Source organism: Brienomyrus brachyistius, chromosome 16 (genome assembly GCF_023856365.1).
Source record: "Brienomyrus brachyistius isolate T26 chromosome 16, BBRACH_0.4, whole genome shotgun sequence".
NCBI classification, from domain to species: domain Eukaryota; kingdom Metazoa; phylum Chordata; class Actinopteri; order Osteoglossiformes; family Mormyridae; genus Brienomyrus; species Brienomyrus brachyistius.
In genome coordinates this window covers 15,874,096-15,894,223 of record NC_064548.1, presented here as the reverse complement: position 1 = coordinate 15,894,223, position 20,128 = coordinate 15,874,096, and the positions used below count along the sequence as shown (strand labels likewise).

The 20,128-nt window shown below is 41.9% G+C and overlaps 1 protein-coding gene and 1 long non-coding RNA gene across 2 annotated transcripts; one reads left to right on the top strand and one right to left on the bottom strand.

Annotated features, from left to right (window-relative positions):
* Positions 1-4,807: 4,807 nt before the first annotated feature.
* Positions 4,808-7,281, bottom strand: LOC125710254 (uncharacterized). Its single transcript, XR_007382945.1, has 2 exons — positions 6,753-7,281; positions 4,808-6,707 (listed from the first exon to the last, which is right to left on the bottom strand). It is a non-coding gene; the product is annotated as an uncharacterized LOC125710254 (long non-coding RNA).
* Positions 7,282-15,639: 8,358 nt separating this feature from the next.
* On the top strand, positions 15,640-18,990 carry LOC125710243 (POU domain, class 3, transcription factor 3-B-like). The gene is made up of 2 exons (XM_048979785.1): positions 15,640-17,665; positions 17,963-18,990. The coding sequence occupies exons 1-2, from the start codon at positions 16,445-16,447 to the stop codon at positions 18,074-18,076; spliced, it is 1,335 nt and encodes a 444-aa protein (XP_048835742.1). The 5' UTR covers positions 15,640-16,444; the 3' UTR covers positions 18,077-18,990.
* Positions 18,991-20,128: the final 1,138 nt, after the last annotated feature.

The following is a 20,128-nucleotide window of genomic DNA, read 5'->3' as shown; positions in this document are numbered from 1 at the left end:
CCTGATACCATCATGTGATGGATGCCAAACTGGGTGGCGGGTGGAGGGTGGACAGAACTTCTGGGATTTAAGGCGCGTTTCACCAGCATTGAAGACCCCCAGACTGCGTGGTGAAGCACCACACCCCCAAAGCATCTGCGATTGGGGTCTGCATATTTTTCAAGTGAGTCTCTTCTCCAGAACAGTATTTGATCTAATTTATTGTAAAACAGTTGTAAATACTATTCATAATCACACTCGTGTGCTTTTTTCTATGAACAACAAGCTTTATTTCCTAAACCAATTAGAAATTACATAAATTATAACATGCAAATGCATGTCCTATTTAAAAAAAAAAATTCTGCTTTTGGAAAGTTTCAAAGCTCTGTGCCATGGAACATGACATGGACGTGTTAAAACAAAGTACTTGTTTCCTGTGCGAATACAGTCTCAGTCATCGTTACGATCGCTAATGATACCTTTCGAGTTGCGGTACGCAAACTCTCTCATGAACAGCGGCGAATTCGCCTGGCTGTTATTGTTCACCCCCAGGAAACCTGATTCCCCTAATTGTAGACTCAAAAGTGATTGTTTTAAACAGATTAATTGTAATAAACACGTGGAATGGCTGGGAATAGTCAACAGAGGATTGTGAGGCACTTCAGTCACATTTTCAGAGGTGTGATTGATTTCATAATGCGCAGATTTGTGCCCAGATCTGTCATTGTGGAACTGAGAATCTGATCCCACATAAGGTGCCTTTCGGAAGTTGCTCGTATCCAAGGCCAACCAGTACCAGTCAAAGCAAGTGTGGTGGCCTAGTTAAGCTACACCACTGGTACCCCCATCCCCCCAGCGAACTTCACTGCTCCATTTGGAAGTTGGAACCCTAGGCAGCCGCCTCAGTCCCCTATAGGATTGACCAGCCCTGGGGCCAACTCACAAAGACACATAACCTGCTACAATGACCCCTGGGCAATGAGGAAAAAGTAATGTGATCTGAGTTGTCATCTTTCACCTTTTCTTCCTATATCCAGATGAGTTTTTATTTGAAGAAACTAAAAGATGCCTTTACAATTTGTGTTGGCAGCTATTAGAGATCCTTAATAGGATGGGCAGAGATCTCATTGAAATCAAAGATTATTCTTCAGGGTCGCAGGGTCACGGCAGAAGAATATGAGGCTATTTTACAGGCCCAGGTGTTCCCTGTGGTGCAAAGCTGTTCCCTCATGCCGGTTCCCAAACCATAATGATGCCGCCCCCATACATACCACTAAACAAACTCAACATTGGCTTCATGACCACAGTGAAATCAAACGGCTTCCACGGCCTCCCCAGTCACCACAATATAAACATCATTGAACCTCTGTGGGAAGTTCTGAATTGCAGAGTGTGAAATAGACTTCCACCCCTTCATCCTTCTGAGAATTCCAGGCTTTTCTTCTCGATGAACGGCCCACAACATACAGGTTGAGACTATGACAGCGTTCTAAGAAAGACTGAAGCTCATCTGAAGGCAAAAAGTGGCCCTACTTTTGATTTAGTCCTTGATTTTAAGACATTTTAAGGCGTTATCTTCTTTACAGGCGCTGATATTAAGCACAAAATCAGCGTTGGCTGTGGTTTAAACTGATAATTCTCTTTTAAAAAATCTGCCACTTTTCCCTGTTCCCAGCAGATGTGTCCTAAAATACGTATAATGCACATTTTGCAATCATATTTTGTGATGCATTTGAATACATTCACAAATATAACGGATTATTTCCCTGGAATTCCTGGAATACCAAAATACAGAAAAGCAATATATAAGTGGAGGAAGTTTTCTGAAATATTCCTGGAGTATTTTACATGTGTGATTCTCGATGCTGAACTGCTCCTCCCATTTCGCTTGGCTATTATCTGTGTGCTATTCTCTTCTTTTATGTGATGTTGTTCTTTCCAAACACAGAATGAAACTGAAATCATAGTGCAAAAAAAAAAAAAAAGCATATTACACGAACGTCTGTCAAATTATGGCACTTTCTGTTGCCTTAGAAGTTCCCACAATAAAAAAGGAAATGGATCAGGTGACATTTTATGCCATATCCCTGAGTAAAAGATTATGGGCCTCGTTGACTGTGCTGCATTTTGCCCCCCCCCCAGGGTTGCAGTAACGTGGCATCACCAATAACATTGCATGTCTGGCCAATAATTCGATAATGGGCAAAGCATAGGCAATGTGCGTTTTCCCTTTAGGAACAATAGGTAATGTTCAATACAAAATGTACTATAAATTTTCAAAATGCATCATAGATTCTTGAAGTGCAGAAAACACCTACAGAATATGAATATTGTGGGAGTGCTGTGTGTGTTTCGGGGGGCGGGGGGGGGGGGGTCAGGTGGGGGATTCAAGGCTGATTTGGTTCCTACCGATGTTGAAACAAGGCCTACGCCCATACAAGAGTTGAACACCAGAAGTGAGTACAAACCCCGGGAAGGCTCTGTTCGCGAGGTAAACAACCTGTAGGACCCTTCCATCTTTGCGGCTGTTCCGAGTGAGAGCTCCTGTGGTGAACAGGAGCGTGAGGAGGAGGAGGCTGGCAGGAGATCGGCCTCTTCATCAAAAGACCCCCTCGGTCTGCCATCGCTCGTCTCTCGGCTCTGACACCCAGCGCCCCTCATCAGCGGGCCGTGTGAAGATCCCTCAGACCAGCGTCTCTATGTTGGCTTTCTGAGGAGCTTTTGGGGAGCCCCGTCACTCCTGCTGGGGTGGGAGGGGGGGTGGGGAGGCCTGCTCCGTGTCTTTTTAGAGCTCCGGAGAGAAAAGAGATCCTGTAAGCCGATGCCATTAATGAAGAGGAGCTCCCCACGTAATGATCGTGTTTACCTGGGAATAGCTGAACCTCTCCACTCTCTCTCTGCTCTGACTGCCTTCCGGCTCAGCTTCAAACACATGAGGCGTTACGTCACTCACTCGTGGTACCTTCCTATTATTACTTGCTGGATAATGTCATCTGTGGTCTTGGTATGTCACCAAACACAGTGCTCAGGGAACCAGCTTCCCTACGCTAACGTTCCAGAAACATCTTTTGAGGATATTGTTGAGAACACCAAACAGCCTTGTCTGCAGATCACTTCTGAATAAGTGTGTGTGGAGGGGGATGTTGTGGGAGGGGGGGCGTAAGGTCATGTCCACTTGTCTCTGTGACTGAAAAACAGAAATATAATTCAGGATTTTACTAAAAAAGTTTTATCGGTTTACAGTAAATTATTTGTAAGTATTTATTTCATGATTTTTCATCAAAGCATTCTGAACAACCCTTCAAAAAAGCCGATTCCTCCCCCCATCCATGAGTAATGCAAAACAGAGTGAAGAAAATCTGAGTTTCATAAAAATAAATATGTCTGAAATGTCCTGTTAGTTTTAGGTTATAAAGGTTCATTTTGTTGCTTAACTACAAAAACTCTTAACTGTTCAGTGATAAGCAATAAATTCAGAAATTAATATAGCTACAAAATTTTTATGTTGTTAATGGATAATAATACTCAGATGAAATGGATAAAAAATGGATGGTAATATTCAGATAAAATCCAGCAGGGTCTTTGAAAGGCTGAGACCGATAAAGCGCTGCAATGATAGGCTGCTTCCAGAACTTTCAGCTGTGGAAGGTCTCACATCCATCAATGCAGCGAGAGAGAGAAAGGAGGCACCACTTTATTCCGGGAGCAGAGACAACAATGTCGAGGTCAGGGGTGGGGTCGCCACGCTCCATGCTCCAGCGGATTCACTTCCACGGCGGCCTGGTGATGGACCTGATGCTGGCCCGGCCCAGAGTCTGCAAACTGGACCTTGGATGACACAGTGCTGTTCGGGGTGCTGTTTAAAATCAATACTCCTGCTGATCAGATTAGCTCTGCAAGACGATCAGGAGCACGTTCCTTAGTTTTTTTCTTTGTTTAGTCTTTGGGCTTTGTTTTAAATTTATAATATTCTTTAAAATCACGACAGCCAGAGGCATGGACTGCCACCCCTGATCCACCAAGACCTCTGACAGAATTTGCACATCGGTGCCCAGCAAATACACCCAAAAGCCTCAGGTTGGCATCCATGTAACACCATAGGCAACGGCTTCATCTTAATTCACACATAAATTTTAATCTGTTTTATTCACTGGAATACCTTTCAGATTTTTTTATCGTATATTGACGCATCTTGATAATTGATGCATATCGTTGTCACTGTGGCTTTTTTAACCAGTGCAGTGCAGTGCAGTGCAGTCTCATGGTCCCCCATGTTAGCTATCACCAGTGTCCCCCCGGGTTCATGAGCAGTGCCGGTCTGCAGTGGGCCTGTTTAAACCCAGCCAGCTGTCACAGCGTGGTGACTGACGGTCCCCGGGCGCCATTTTCGCCATGCCACCAAAACAATTTGCCAGTCAGAGCAGTTGGCGTCCCTTTGTGACCAATTTTCCTCCGATTGCTGCAAAACGCACCTCCCTCGCTCACAATATCAATTAACTCATAAGCAGGGGTGTGCATCTCGAGGCAGTTTGCAGACACGCAGCGGTGGGAATGCGTGCGAAGAAGCAACGACACTGCAGACTGGGGTCAGAGGCGAGAAGAGTGACAGGATGATTGGTGGAGCCAATCCATTAAAAATTAACCTTTTTAATAAATCCATCAAGCGGGTAAGTTTCACTCTTTAAGCAGCAGACCCAGGCCTGTGAGACGCCCGTGCCTTCGTCAGGTAAACGCCGAGCTCAGGTCTCCTCAAGTGGCAGCAGATGGAACGTTTTTCAGGAGCGTGAAGCACGAGGCAGAGTGACAGACAACAACCCGACAAGCTGAAGTTTTGTAGATCTTGAGTTTTATTGCACTTTAGATACAATGCCAAGGATGGAAAAAATTAAAGAATAAACATCATCACCTGAATGCAGTTATATACTGCGTAATAGCAATATAAATCAAACTCAAGAAAACCTTATTAGTAGTAGTAGTAGTAGTAGTAGTAATATTATGTTATTAATAATTATAATAATGTGGGTGCATGCATATTTGGTTCACAGCCTTCCCCCATTGCCTTATCTTCCAGCTTCCTGGTTATCAGTATGTGATGTGCCATATTATTCCTGGAAAGTACCTGAGCCACGCTTTCCACATGGGGAGACAGTGGAAGTCTCGGGGTCGCTGTGCTCTCTGCGCATCAACCTTTCACCATTATTTTCCCTCACGTCTTTCTTTTTTATCTGTTTGCTTAGCTGTGCTGGGTCTTTGTGCCCGGGAAGGTATGCACATGCCCTATAAGTATCACAAGTACAGCTACAGGCATTGCACTGTCCAAAGGAGTGCGGGTTTGATTGGTCGGGGCTGCCAGACTTTACGAGCTGCTAACAGAGTCAAACTTTTTATTTCTGTTGTGGCCTGTGCTCTGCCTCAGAGATACCCGGGCAGCGCCTGGTCAGTTCAGCTGTTCGTCACTTTAATTTGACACATTCAACTGTGAGCTCGAGCTGTCAGTGAGGTACTGTACTGTGACATGACATCATGAAGCATATCAGTGACTGTGAGCTCAGTCATAGTGAGGGCTGTGTTTCACACAACACGCTGTCTTTATGGCCTGGCCAGGCGCCTTGCCTCCTCTCTCCCGGTTCCTCCCGCTTCCCTTCACGCTGCAGCTTTGAATCGCCGCCTCTGTAACTGGTTCCCGGTTTTCTCGGGGACCCACGTCATGCAGGCAGCACCGCTTACAGCCAGGCGTAAAATGCCTCTCATGGGCATGAGTAAACTGAAAGGAGGCTTTTACCCACTCGGACCTTCTTAGGCTGTGTAGGGATGCAGGGGGCACCGTCGTGTCCAGGAAAGAGCTGCTGATCCATGCTGTTGAGACTGGGCTGGGGGGGGGCTGGACTCTTTCCATCTTCCCAATCCCTCTCTGGCAGCATGAGCCCAGGCGAGACTCTACAAAGGCACAGTGAGGGATAAGACCAAAAATGACACTGGAATTCTTCAATTCCTAGTGCTAGCGATTCTACTACTGCGGAATGTGCTGTAGAAAGGCAATTTCCTTAAAATTTCACAGCCCAAATATAATAATGCTTTTTTGTGATGGATGTGCTGCACGGTGAGGCTGCACAGTGACTATCACTTCTGCTTCACACCTCCGGGGTTGTGCGTTCAAATCCCACCCCCGCTCTGTGTCTGAGCACTTCACCCGTTCTCTCTGGGTTGCGTGGATTTCCTTCCTCTGCCTGAAAGCACGCAGTTGGGTGTCCATGAATTTCTCATGCTCTTTGTGTCCTGTGATGGACTGGTACCCTGTCCAGGGTGCACCCTTGGCTTGTGTCCTATGCTGCCTTGGATTGGCTCCAGATCCCCAGTGAGACCTTGTACTGGGTAAGTGGTCAGAAGATTTATGTGTATAATATGATGTGTTGATGAATTACAACTCTACTGAATAATCATTTCACAGTGTAAGTCTCCTGTATCTTTTGCTGCTATTATCCCAGACTATCTGTGTAAATCACCTGTATCTTTCAGTTGGATTATCCCAGATTATCAGTGTTAGTCACCTGTATCTCTCACGAGTATTACCTTGCATTATCAGTTTAGGTCACTTGTATCTTTCACTAGGATTATTCCAGATTATCATTGTTAGTCACCTGTATCTTTCACGAGTATTACCTCGCATTATCAGTTTAAGTCACATGTATCTTTCACTAGGATTACCCCAGATTATCAGTGTAAATCACCTGTATCTTTCCCTAGGATTACCCCAGATTATCAGTGTAAATCACCTGTATCTTTCACTAGGATTATCTCAGACTATCAGCAAATAAACATTTTTCATTAATTCGACTCTGCACGATTGGCTCTTGACTTCACTCTCCATAATCCAAATACAATACACCCATTTCCAGCAATACAGGTCCGGTCTCACATCCTAATTCCGCTCTTTCCCGTTCGTAACCACAGACATGACTGTGGAAGTGGTGTTCATTTGCGATGCCTGTACCCGGCCCGCTCATCTTCAGTTTGCTCTTCCACCTGATACCTTAAACAAAACACAACAAAACAAAACAAAAGAAGAAGGAAAAAACTGCAGAAAGTCCAGCAGCTCTTTGGCATAATGAACAGTTACCTCCTGGAACACTAATAAAAAAATGCTCCACTTTTTTTTTAACCTTAACAACTACATTTGCATATCTTTATAGCATAGAAAACAGCCTGTAGCGGCCGTACTTGAAGAGCAGAACGTTTATGCCCTGAATGGGAAGCAGAGGTGGGGGAAGCTTCATGCAAAACTATGGCCCCACACCCCCCCCCCCCCCCCCCTCCTGATGGGATCTCCCTCATGTAGCAAGCACAGTGAGTTTGTGGCCATACTTGATGCCTGTTTGGCAAAGTGAGCCTCACCCAGATGAGATGTATTTGTTTTCAGGGTTTTCCAGTTTAGAGCGGTGAGCCGGGCAGGTACGTTTGCAGATACTGCCTCTCTAGAAAATGCCATCTCCAAATAAAATACGCTTGCAGAATTTTAAGTCCATGTGCCCATATTTATTAATTAGACGCTTCAGGCTCTCTCCTCCTGCAGGAGTCCATTGATAATTTATCGATCTTCTAGCTGGGAAAAAAAATTAAGTGGATATGTATCGAGTTTTTTTTTTTCTGGATGAAGCATAAATGGTCCCAAAGGCCGAGTCTCCGTCTCCTTAAGCTCACAGACGCCGACTCTTTAGCTGCACATCTCACCGCAGGATTTACCCGGAGCAAGGCCACTGTGCTTTCTGCAAGCGGCAATGCAAAGAGCGAACGCAGCGAAAATCAGACAAAAACTACAACGGATCATTGTGACCCATCAGCAGAAATTAAGCTTTAGTTACCATATCTGTGCTGTAAAGTTTAAAAGGTGCATATTTTAAAGTAACATTTACATATACCCCTTATTTATCTGGTCGTTTGTTTGTTGTGTCTGTTTAGTCCCCCCTCCCTTGATTTTCTCTATACTGAAAGGTGTTTTTTTATCATGTTATGTTCTGTTACATTGAATTGAGCTAAAACTTTGTTTGCCATTTCCACAAGTACAGAGGTACAAGTACACTGGGACTTTTGAACAGTTTCCTTGGTCACGGTTTAAAAACAACAGACAAATAGAGAACAACAGACAAATAGAAAACAACAAACACAAAACAATAGACAACAAAAGACTATGACATATAGAAACAAAGTTTGCTACAAAATAGCAAAACTTAAATAGATTAAAATAGATAAAATAATAAAGAAGTTGTGTAAGGTTATTGACATTTGTCAATAAGAAGTCATAAAGATTAACTTTATTGATCTCAAGGGAGATTCCGCCAGGTTTGCAGTGGGATGCCACATATTCAAACACTCTGGACGACCTACGGACCAATTCAACGGCCAGGCCTACGCATGGGGACTCACACAGGACGACCGGGCGTCCGCATCATTTTCCCACAGGTCGCTGCCGGGCATTCATCTATCTTCAACATGCTGTCGGAGACTAACAATGCATCCCACAATGCACGCCTCCACCCTGGCCCCTTAAACTGTTAGAGTGGGAGAGGTGGAGGGCACGAGAGGCTAGCAAATTTAATAAAATACCTGCAAACAAGTTAGCGGTGGGAGCGGCCGGTCGACGGGACAAAGGAGCCCTCGATTCATCGAGTAAACACGCGGTATAAAAGCTTCTTGTGGCTCATAAGAAAATGCAGCAGCTCCTCGAAAGGAAATCTCATTGTTACCTCACACTGCACGAGTGCGTACTTTTTTAAATCCATGAGACAGTACATTTATGTGCTTTGGGTCTTATCTGGGAAGTGGCATATGTCTCCTAAGCGACATATAAGATGAAAGTGGTTGTTCTCAGAAAGCAGGGAAGGGAGGCTGCGTGTACGTGTGTGTGCATGCGTGCGTGTGTATGTATGTGTGTGTGTGTGTGTATGTGTGTGTGTGTGTGTGTGTGTGTGCACGTACCTCAGACCATGGAAAATGTGCAGCGGCTCAAGAATGGAGGGTGCATTACAAAGCATTACAATGGGGACCGTTACACTGTGAAGAAGAAAGTGTCTCAAAACCCCGAACCCAGTGCCTGCAGGATTAGAGCCTTGCTTTTTATAAATGCCAACTAGAGGGAGTCACGTTTAAGGCCTTGTATTAATATGATTCTTTATTATTTTATTTTTTTACTCTGTGTTTTGTTTAAGTGGAGAAACCAAATACTTAAACAAACAGCCCCGCTCAAAGATTAATTTAAAGTTTTCTTACTGTCGACCGAACAGAACTTCATTAAACTATGAAATAAAGCCCTCGAGCGTCGTGAAGACGATTTCTGGTCGTTAGAATGCAGGTGTTGACAACATGGGAAGCAGCCCTTCATGAATTATTGACATCAGACAGAGGTACGCGATGTCACATGATGAAAACTAAAGCTCCGAGCATTTAATTCGCGGGAGGATTTAACGTGGCGATTACGCCCGATCCCGGACTCTAAGTTCACGGTTTGCCTTCTCTGTCATACTGCTGTCTCCGGTCTTCACCTAGATACAACGTGATACTTCGTAAAAGTTTGCCAGGCTTCCTGTCAGCCGAAAACGGAAGAGGCGGATGAATTGAGGGATATGGAGTTTCGTGGATGCTCGGTTCCTTCACAATCAAATTTGATTTGTATTTGGTATGATTCGTTCCCACCATCCCGGGGGAAATAAATTCTTTGATTAATGTAATCATGGGCAGGGAGCTGCCGTGAAGCTCTCCTCAAAGGGGAATCAGCTCTGTTTGGCAAATAACAACACAGCAGAAACTATTGCAATCTGCACACCCGGCACCGCACAAAGGCTGCATCTTTACGAAATTGCCCACCCATGATTCCATGTGTTTGTTCGCCCACTTTGGATTTTCATACAACATTTTTACCAGTATTCTATATGTAAAATACAGTTCCTCATATACCAGATACTAAAATACATAAACTTTTTTTTTTTTTTGAAAATACGTGTGCACGACTTGGCGACGAGAAAACTATCTGATCTGACCTGAGTAAAACATGTAAAAAGGAATTCATTCTTGCCCACATACGTTCCTTTAAATAATCAATCCGTAGCAGGGAGAAGCTCTCAGATCCAGTAAGAGGCCACTTTCCGTTCCCACGTGATGGAGGGGATGACTGAGACACAAAGACCCCCAGCGATCCGTCTCATATGCCCCGAAAAGAGCACTTTATCATATCGGTGACCCCGCCTCTCAGCCGTACCCATGGCCTCCCTGCCAGTTCACCACCGCACCCCTTTCGCTTTTATCTGGGAGTTGCGCAGAGACCCAAAAAAGACGATTAGATCAACTTCGCTTACCTTTCCGCTAATTTTTAGTGTGGCTAATAAATACAGCGTATCGGGCTTCATAAATGAACGCCCGTGACCCGAGAACAATCATAAATCCCTGTCTTTGTCCCCTCACTGATTTTGCACATTGAAATCCATGTTTTTAAGACATGTCCCATGTGATGCGAATCATACGCATCTTTAAGAACAGGAAACTATAGGGTGCGTACATTTATCAGCATAACCAAATTCCCGCCCTGTTTAAATTCATAGCGGAAGTATGCATATAGCCTGTATTTCTATATGCGTGCATGCAAATATGGATTCATATATTTTTATTAGGCCTTTTACTGTTGTTGTTCCATAATGTTATGTCGATTACAAATGAATAATATTGGAGCACATTTTTTAAGATTATACCACTACTGTATAAACGTATTTCATGCCAATGCCTTTCTGCAAGTATCGCACGTCAGCCTTTGAAACTCTATATTCAGTAGCCTAAGAGTGACAGACCAAAAGCAATATCTGCCGAAATGTGAAATGCTTTGACGACTTGCATTTACATGGTAATCTACATGCATGCGCCCGCAGCCCGTACGTTTTAAGTATTATAGGTAAAATATCCGTCCTTTGTTATATTTACTACATTACACGCCCGGCGTTTAATTGATAATCGTTCAAGTTTGCAGGTTCTCTAAATCCATTTACAAACATGTTCTCTGATTAGCGTATACATTAACCATGTGGATAACAGAACTAATAATCTTAAAGTGTAATTAAAATTTATGAGCGAGCAATTAAATTTGAAAAATGTAATAATTACCATTACATTTGGATTTGTTTCAGGTTACCTCGGTGGACCTTTGCTCTCGGGTTTATCGCCAGTTTTGATCACAAATGCAGTAAAAAATAAACCCATGCAGGCCTATGAAAAAAGCTTAACATAACGAGATGTTGGTTGGTTATACGGGAAAAAAATGGCAACGCAAAAAATAATAAATCGGATTCCACCACCCTTTCATGGCCACAGTGAAGCTGATGATAATTTCACGCCATGCCCGTTTGGCCAGTTAGGCCCATCGCGTCTCTCCCGTTTATGGGTATTTAAGATGTACAAGATCGGCCTTGTAAATTTAGTTTTCGGAGAATATAGATTTAGGCCTACATAGAAGCTACGAGATGCCATTATTATTTTTATCTTCGTGCATTTCGTCATTTGTCATGAAAATGTCCCCCCTTTATTGGTGATGCATTGACGCAAATTATGGAAATGAATCAACAGATTGCTTATACGTGTCGAGGTTTAGAAACGGCAAAGGTAAGCATTCAGTTTTGGTGATTTTATAACCTGTACGGCTATGCTTTGCAAACTCTCGTTCAACCAGTATATTACCCATGATGAATATGGTGATTATTGCCATTATTATTATTCATAGTACTACTAGTAATATATTGATTAATATTGCAATGCAAATCGTGTGTATTTTCTTAAAAACTAACGATCAAACGTATACAAATACACGAACAGATTAACGCCCTTGGTTTACATGAGATATTTAGTATTCAGTACGTTCGTTTCAGTAATGGGACAGTATGCTTTTAAACTTTATAACATTAATTCAATCGTTATATAACTGAATTATATATGATATGCAATTCATTATACACACACACGGACTGCACACGGAGAGTCAGTACGTATGTCCTTTGGCACACAATATACCTAAACATAAACAAAACATCCCCTGTGTCAAGAAGACGTATGACAGGTTTTATTAATATTTTGGCTGGAATTAAAACGTCGTGATACGGACAGATTCTTCTTATCTAGCTATTTTAAATTTATACGTAAATTTGAGGATGCACGTTATCCGTTTTAACACTTTGGTTATCCATATTTATAAACATAAACAATTGTAGCATGTTTAATCATATATTCTCCTGCAAATTGCTTTGCCTGCTTGTGTGCTTTTAATTAGTCTTGTTTATTTCTACGACGAATAATTAATATTTATGACGAAAATGAAACACAAATGAAACATGATCTGATGAAAACAATAATTATTAGTAATAATTGAAAATGATGTGCTATCAATGCATTGAAAAATTACAGAGGTCTTCCTCCCCAAAACCTTCCTAAAGGGCGATTATACGTTCAATTTGTATTTTAAAATTTTGAATGCAATTCAGTGTATTTCAAGTATCCATTTCTCGCAATTGTTAACTTTGCTGTAAAAGTAAGAGACAATCGTCTGTGACTAAACAAAGCAAACAGTTACGTTACTTACCAAAGTTCTGCTCACAATTAAGCGCGACCTCTGCTGGTCACCAAATGTCTCCCCCACATCCATTCTTATTGCATATTACTTTGCCTGCAGCGAGGAGTTTACTTGAAAGTCTGCATGTATGTATCTGCAAATATTTGATATCTGCATTACGGCGAAGTATTTACGACGGCGAAATTTTAGGTCAATGAACCTCTGGAACATAAGCGAGTTTTGGATGGTTACTTTGGCTTTCTGTGAGATCATCTTGGCTTCTCGGGAGCTCTTTCATCTCGACTCCAGTGCACAAACATATAGCTTAATGCGACTAGTGTTCCCTCTTTTATTCAGCTCACCATGGCAACCGAAATGCTGGTTTCAGAAATGCCTCCCCATCAATGAAATAAACGATCTCGGTGGAGCTGCGCGAGGCAGCATCTGCACCGGGGAGGGCAAGCAAAGTTAGCCCGTGGGTGAAAAAAAGAAAAAATGAACATTTAAAAATAAACTATAAAATAATTACGGCAAAACACGCGGTGAAATAAATAAATAAATAAATAGATATATAAATAATGAAATATTCCAGGTTCTATTACGACATACATATATGTCTTTCTTAAACTCATAATCCAAGCGTTTTTCAATTAACTTGCATGCAAACAAATACAGACACAAGAAAATGAATCCTACGATACACTTAAGAAATAAACAAGATATCTCGACACCCATATGTACCTAATAGCGCTTCATGAAAGGAATGCATTATCTCGAGGAACATGGGCTATCACATTATCTAGTTAAAGGTTCACCCACATTATACCCTCACCATCAGGCCCAGTATCCGATATCGAGTTTCAGAAGCGAAAGAGACTGATAATACTGTATACAGTTTATTGGTCGTTGCGGCGGATTTGCTACTTCTCAGTCGGTTACTTTGTCGATTCTCTAAGCTGCATAAAACTGCAAGTAATCAATATATCTGCTATATGCAAACGCCTTGGAAACCACTTGTGGAAGACTTCTCCTGAGAATTAAACTGAGATGTGTTTGCGCTGGATACATTGCGTCTTCCCAAACAGGCTACGCAACTCGGCTGCTTCACCGTTTGTTTACTACTCTGCATTACACAAAATCATGACTGGAATCGAAAGTCCGCGCTATTTCAATGTTTTTCTATATTAAAATAAAGATAAACACAACTTACACAAGTTTATGTTGCAAAACTCAATATGAGTATGAAAAATTGATCACTTACCCGCTGAGAATTCCCCGAACAGATAAGTATCTAATAATCAGCTGTTGAATGTAAATTTATCTAAAAATTTCTTCAACAGAACAATCCTTCGTACGGTTCCCCTTTCCTCCGACTCAACTGAGCTTTGCTCTTCCCCGCTCCTCTATTATTTTCACTAAAATATATGAAAATTTATGCAAATGTAAATCAGCAGTAACTGTTCGTCTCTTGTTATACTTGGGGATTTTTTGTGTGTCTTTTTTGCCTGGGAAACAAACTCCTCAGCAGGAAACACGAGGGCTGTACTAAATAAACACCATAAAACGGAAAAATGAATATATATATATATATATATATATATATATATATATATATATATATATATATATATATATATAAATGCACGCATACAGCAGCTATTGGTGCGTGTACTTTTTCATGTTTTAGGAATTTTCGGGGGTAACTTGCGGCAGTTATGCTCTAACATTTCAAACGTTCGTTTATGCATGACAGGGATTTCGACAAAACCCTCAGGGTAATATTCAAAAACCAGGCGGCCCTGTGGCCCCAAAACCAATCTTAAAATAATCAGTGTACACAACACCATGCTTCTCATTCGTAGCGGAATGAATTTAATTGTCCTGGAACAAAAATGTGGGACCTAACTTCTGTTTTTAAAGTTAGAATTCCTTGGTAATTCTGAGTTGTGTCAGAATAAAATATGCATTCGATTTTTTTTTTTTTTAATCTGAGGAATTTTTTCCCTCATGAAAAATGTTTCTCATGCATGCAATCTGGCAGCCGTCCGTCTTATACTATAAGTGCATCATATCCAAATCAGAACGGAACCATGCACGCGACGTGGCTGTACAGTTTAGAGGTCAAATGTATTTTACAGATTAAGCGCTCGTATCTATACATGAACTTATGCGTTAACCGCTTATACAACACACCCCATTGCGGTTCTGAAAAATGTAGAAAACGAAGAAGCTCACTTGTGCAGCTACTCTGTACTTCACCGGATAAAACAAAGGGTCTTTACCAGTCTCCAGAGGACTACTCCGATGGTCCACGCTTTGCTTGTCACTTTGTTTTTATCCCGGATATCTCCTGCCCTTCGCTTGCGCTCAGAAGCACCTCTCAAACCTTACATTTTCTGTTAACTCCGTGGAAGCCATGAGCTTTGTGCTATGTAAATGACTTAGGACAAGGTGATTATGAAATCCCACCTGCATTACAATAATTTCGGTTTCTTCTTTTTCTGCCGTAATATTACTCCTTGCATTTATTTAACCTAATCTGTATCATTAGCCTACATGTAATTCTGTACGTTATATCAACAATATCAATACCGCGTGCTGCTATTTTATGTATAGCATAGGTTTTTAGCTTTTCCATAGCTTTTAAGTTATCCGTCGTTTTTTTCCCCACTTAAGTTTCTGAGTAGTTCAACTATGTTATATTAATAACGGCATTTGAAATAGCGCTCAAGGTTAAGTACATGCAAATTTCAACTTTAACCATAAATCGGGTACCTCTGGTCAGGAAAGAACGCAACTAATCTAAAAACCAGTAATTTTAGCAAAAGTTCAAATCAGCTGTTGTGGTTTGATCATGAAAAAAAAAACTTACAATATGAACTATCTTTTTAAGTTATATGCGTAAATATTTGAAACATATATTTTATTTCATGTTTTAACGATTTGTTTATTTATTTAGATGAAATCAAAAGCAGCCAATTGAAACGGCCGGAAGGGGGCCCGTGGGCTCCGAACTGCCAATCGCGCCGCGGGTAGCCAATGAACTGTAGTCTTGCATACGACTTCCTTTTATTTGGGGGGAAGATGTAGACGGTGTGCGCACGCTTGGCATAGCGTAAACACTCATGTGTCTCCGAGCTCGGAGGGAGGGACGAAGAGAGAGCTGTCAGAGAGAGAGAGAGGGTTGAGAGAGCGAGGCAGCAAATGAGAGGGACCCTGCAACCGACTACAGCACATTGTATTGCCGGATTGCACTTCGAGTTCCAGTTAGTGCTTTTGCATGTCGAAATATAAACAAGATGTTTTTTTGCGTGTAAACGTGCATAAAGAATACAACTAAATGAAAAAGAATCACGGGGGGATCTCGACGTCTCCGTCAGAAATAAACGCAAGGATCAGTCTCTGATGGTTTCCTACTTAAGAAGAGGGAATTTTAAAAACGTCTGGTTTTTCTAAGGAAACTGGAGAAGTCTCCTGCAGTACTCTAAGTTTGAATGGACAAACTTTTTTAAAATAACTTTTTTACTTTTCAATTACGACAACAAAAACTTTCCCGAAGGACTTTGCAGAGTTTTGAAGGGCTTTTGTGTGCCGACTGGATTTCCCTTTTTACAGTTTGTTATGCCACATATTTATTTTTTTGTGTGTTATAAATACATAGATATTGTCAATGTATGAATAACGGATCCTGCGGATTAACACGAACTTTGCTTCTCTTCTTTTTGTCTTTTCATTGAGTCAATGGTGTACGGCAAGACTACCTAGACTTTTAAACCTTGAATAATTCATGGAATTGAATTTGCGTGATTAAAAAAAAAAAAAAAAAAAAAAAGGTTAGATAAAAAGAAGGAGCCATATTCGACAGACTCAGTCATACGGGTTAAAGGGATGGCCACTGCGGCTTCCAATCCCTATCTCCCCGGCAATAGCATCCTGTCAGCCGGCTCCATCGTGCATTCAGACTCTGGAGCCGGTGGCATGCAGCCTGGCAGTGCTGCGGTTACATCGGTGTCTGGCGGCTACAGAGGAGATCCCACAGTAAAGATGGTACAGAGCGACTTCATGCAGGGAGCCATGGCGACGAGCAACGGGGGTCATATGTTGAGCCATGCTCACCAGTGGGTTACCTCCCTGCCTCACGCCGCGGCCGCTGCGGCTGCAGCCGCAGTGGCAGCGGCAGAAGCGGGATCGCCTTGGTCGTCCAGCCCCGTTGGGATGACAGGCAGCCCCCAGCAGCAAGACGTCAAAAACAATTCAGGTAGAGACGATCTACATACTGGTACTACGTTGCATCACCGGCCCCCACATCTGGGTCCTCACCAGTCTCACCCGGGGGCTTGGGGTGGAACCACCGCGGCTCACATACCTTCGATAACCGCTGGACAACAGCAACAGTCGCTAATTTACTCCCAGCCAGGAGGATTTACGGTGAACGGGATGTTGAACCCGCCCGGTAGCCAGAGTTTGGTGCACCCTGGTTTGGTACGCGGAGACACCCCTGAGCTCGATCACGGAAATCACCACCACCACCATCACCACCAGCATCAGCACCACCAACAGCAGCACCACGGCGGAGCGAACAGCCACGACCCGCACTCAGACGAGGACACGCCGACATCGGACGACCTGGAGCAGTTCGCCAAGCAGTTCAAGCAACGCCGGATCAAACTGGGCTTCACACAAGCTGACGTCGGCTTAGCTTTGGGCACCCTCTACGGGAATGTCTTTTCGCAGACCACAATATGTCGGTTCGAGGCTCTCCAGCTAAGCTTCAAAAACATGTGCAAGTTGAAACCGTTGTTAAACAAATGGCTGGAAGAAGCAGACTCGTCCACCGGGAGCCCCACCAGCATCGACAAGATCGCAGCGCAGGGAAGGAAACGGAAGAAGCGTACCTCTATAGAAGTAAGCGTAAAAGGCGCTTTGGAGAGTCACTTCTTGAAATGTCCTAAGCCATCGGCACAAGAGATTACATCTCTAGCGGACAGCTTGCAGCTAGAGAAAGAAGTAGTAAGAGTCTGGTTTTGCAATCGGAGACAGAAAGAAAAAAGAATGACGCCCCCGGGAGTGCCACAGACGCCGGAGGATGTGTACTCTCAGGTCGGCAATGTGAGTGCAGATACACCGCCCCCATCCATGGACTGCAAACGAATGTTCAGTGAGACATAGAACAGCACACGCCTAAATGTTTTGTATATGATTAACCTGATACAGACTATCGACAGGATAGCGACATTTTGATACTGTGATTGTGAGGGAAATTGAATACGACTGCAGATATGTTTTATATTTTTAACCGAAAAAATGGTACCCTCCCCCCAAACCTTACTCCAAAACGCAGCGATAAACCTGCACCAGACCTTCAAATGTCTTAACCTAAAAGGTTCTGTTTGCTCTTTTTTTCAGGGACATTTTTTAGTAGATTACTTAAAAGATGCAAGTTTAACTGGGCCGAGTGAAACAAGCGACCAGAGGGTGACAACTACAAGTTCGTTCCATCAGGTAATTTTGGCGCACTGAGAACATCAACGTGGAAACAAAACCAAAATATAAGAAATAAAAAAACCTTCCCATCTATTTTCTTTCCTGTCTGAACTGAAATGACAGCAGAACCGAGTGAGCATTCGGTAAAAAAAAAACACTCATTTTTGAAAGCTAACGAAGGAAGAGAATGACAAGGCACCATGACGGCGGGATCCACGGACCTTCGACCGTATGTTGCATAAAGGAGAGGATTGTTTAATAATAGAGCTAAAACGGATTGGAGGATAAGCCCTTTTCCCGTCACCATCTTATAAATAGGAAAAAATGACAGAAATACTGTTCGCCCCTCTGATCTTTAAGATCTAATTCTTTGAAATTTACATTTTGGACCGACTCACGTAAACATTTTGTTTATGAATAAAATGGTACATAATTATTTAAAAAGACTTGTCTTCAGCTGCACTTATGTCACATTCTTCTGTCCGAAAATCTGTTGCCAAGTGTGACTGAATGGTTTCCCTGGATGAAACTTACCGCGCTGCCATTTCATAGCAGCGTCGTTTGGTAGGTTTGTAATAATAATAATAATAATAATAATAAAGACTCTGCAAAGCTGGCAATATATATTCATTGGATCAGATACTGATCGGAATGATTTACTTTATTTTTTTTCGTTCAAATGATTGTTTTATTATTTTATTTGGAATAACTATGGACTCTTGCAAACGATAATTTATTTTTCCCAGTACAGATGTAGGTTGGTTTCCCCCCTTGTTGTCAGTGTTGTCTTATTTTTATTATCATTTGAAAGGAGCACAAATCAGCATAAATTTTCATGGACAGTTGTTAGTTAATAAGGGTATATTTTGATGTGATTATTTGATTGTAATTTAATTTCGGTTATGTTTCCGTAAAAGCTCATTGAGAACAATAAATTTGTTAGAAAGAAATGCCATGACTTCTTGTGTTGCATGTGATGACACTGATTTGTATTTGGAATATTGATTTGCGTGTTTTGTTATAGATACTTTATTTCCAGTGATACCGAGAATGAGAGCTTGTTGATCGTGTTAAGCGGTTCCATTTTGTGCGATACGAGATTCATTACAGTTTTTATTTTTTTCGGAAAGGCTTTTTTTTCTTCACAAAAGAAGTACAGAAACTGCAAAGAGCAAGCGCCAGATCATTAGTAATTTCGCTGACTCTACGCTTGATGAGTAAAAATAATTATTTTCACTGCAAGTAAAAATTCCGTGTCGAATTCAATTTATGTGTTAAGTGTCTATAACCCAAGTGATATATAGCAACTCAAATTGTCACCTTTAGTAATCTAAGGCAGTAGTGGTGGGGCCTAGTGATTTTTATCTGAAAACCACAAATGGGTATTTGCAATGCTGATTCTTGGCCTATATTGACGTGTCTTTTCCTCGAGGTCTATTATTGGTCCACGAGCGGTTAATTATTTTTAATTATGTAAATACATATCGCAGCTTTTAGTTTCTTTACAACCGTTTTAATTGTTTTGTCTAATGGCACATTTGTGTTTGTCGGTACATTAATGTCCTTGACAATCAGTACATTTAACGTAAGGTAGCACTAAGTAATGAAATAACACACTGAAGCCGGCACGACTATAATATTAATCGTGGAAAAATATAATCGGCTACACTTAACGTTGTTTTTGAAGAAACAACAAAATGTCACGTGTTTAATTTGCCGGTTGCTTGTATATTACTGCAGCATCTACGTAAAGGTATTGTGCAAAAACATGAGTGCGAACACGGGCGGTCCTCTTGTTTTGTGCAACAGTAGAATGTTACTGAGGTTTTGTGTAATCGACAGATATTAAAGTTACTGTAGGCACGCTTTTCTTTTTTTCCCCTGTTAAAAACAGATTGAAACCATGAAATACCCTCGAACAGTTACTTAACGTTATCGCCTTGCCTTGTTTCTGCATAAACCGGTTGCCGGACATCTTAACTATGGTCATTTCTTTTTTTTTTTATTTCAAAACAGTTGTTTTATGTTTTCTATTTTAAAATTCTAAAGTATAGTGTATTTATGAAGCGGGATAAGGTCTGTGGTGAT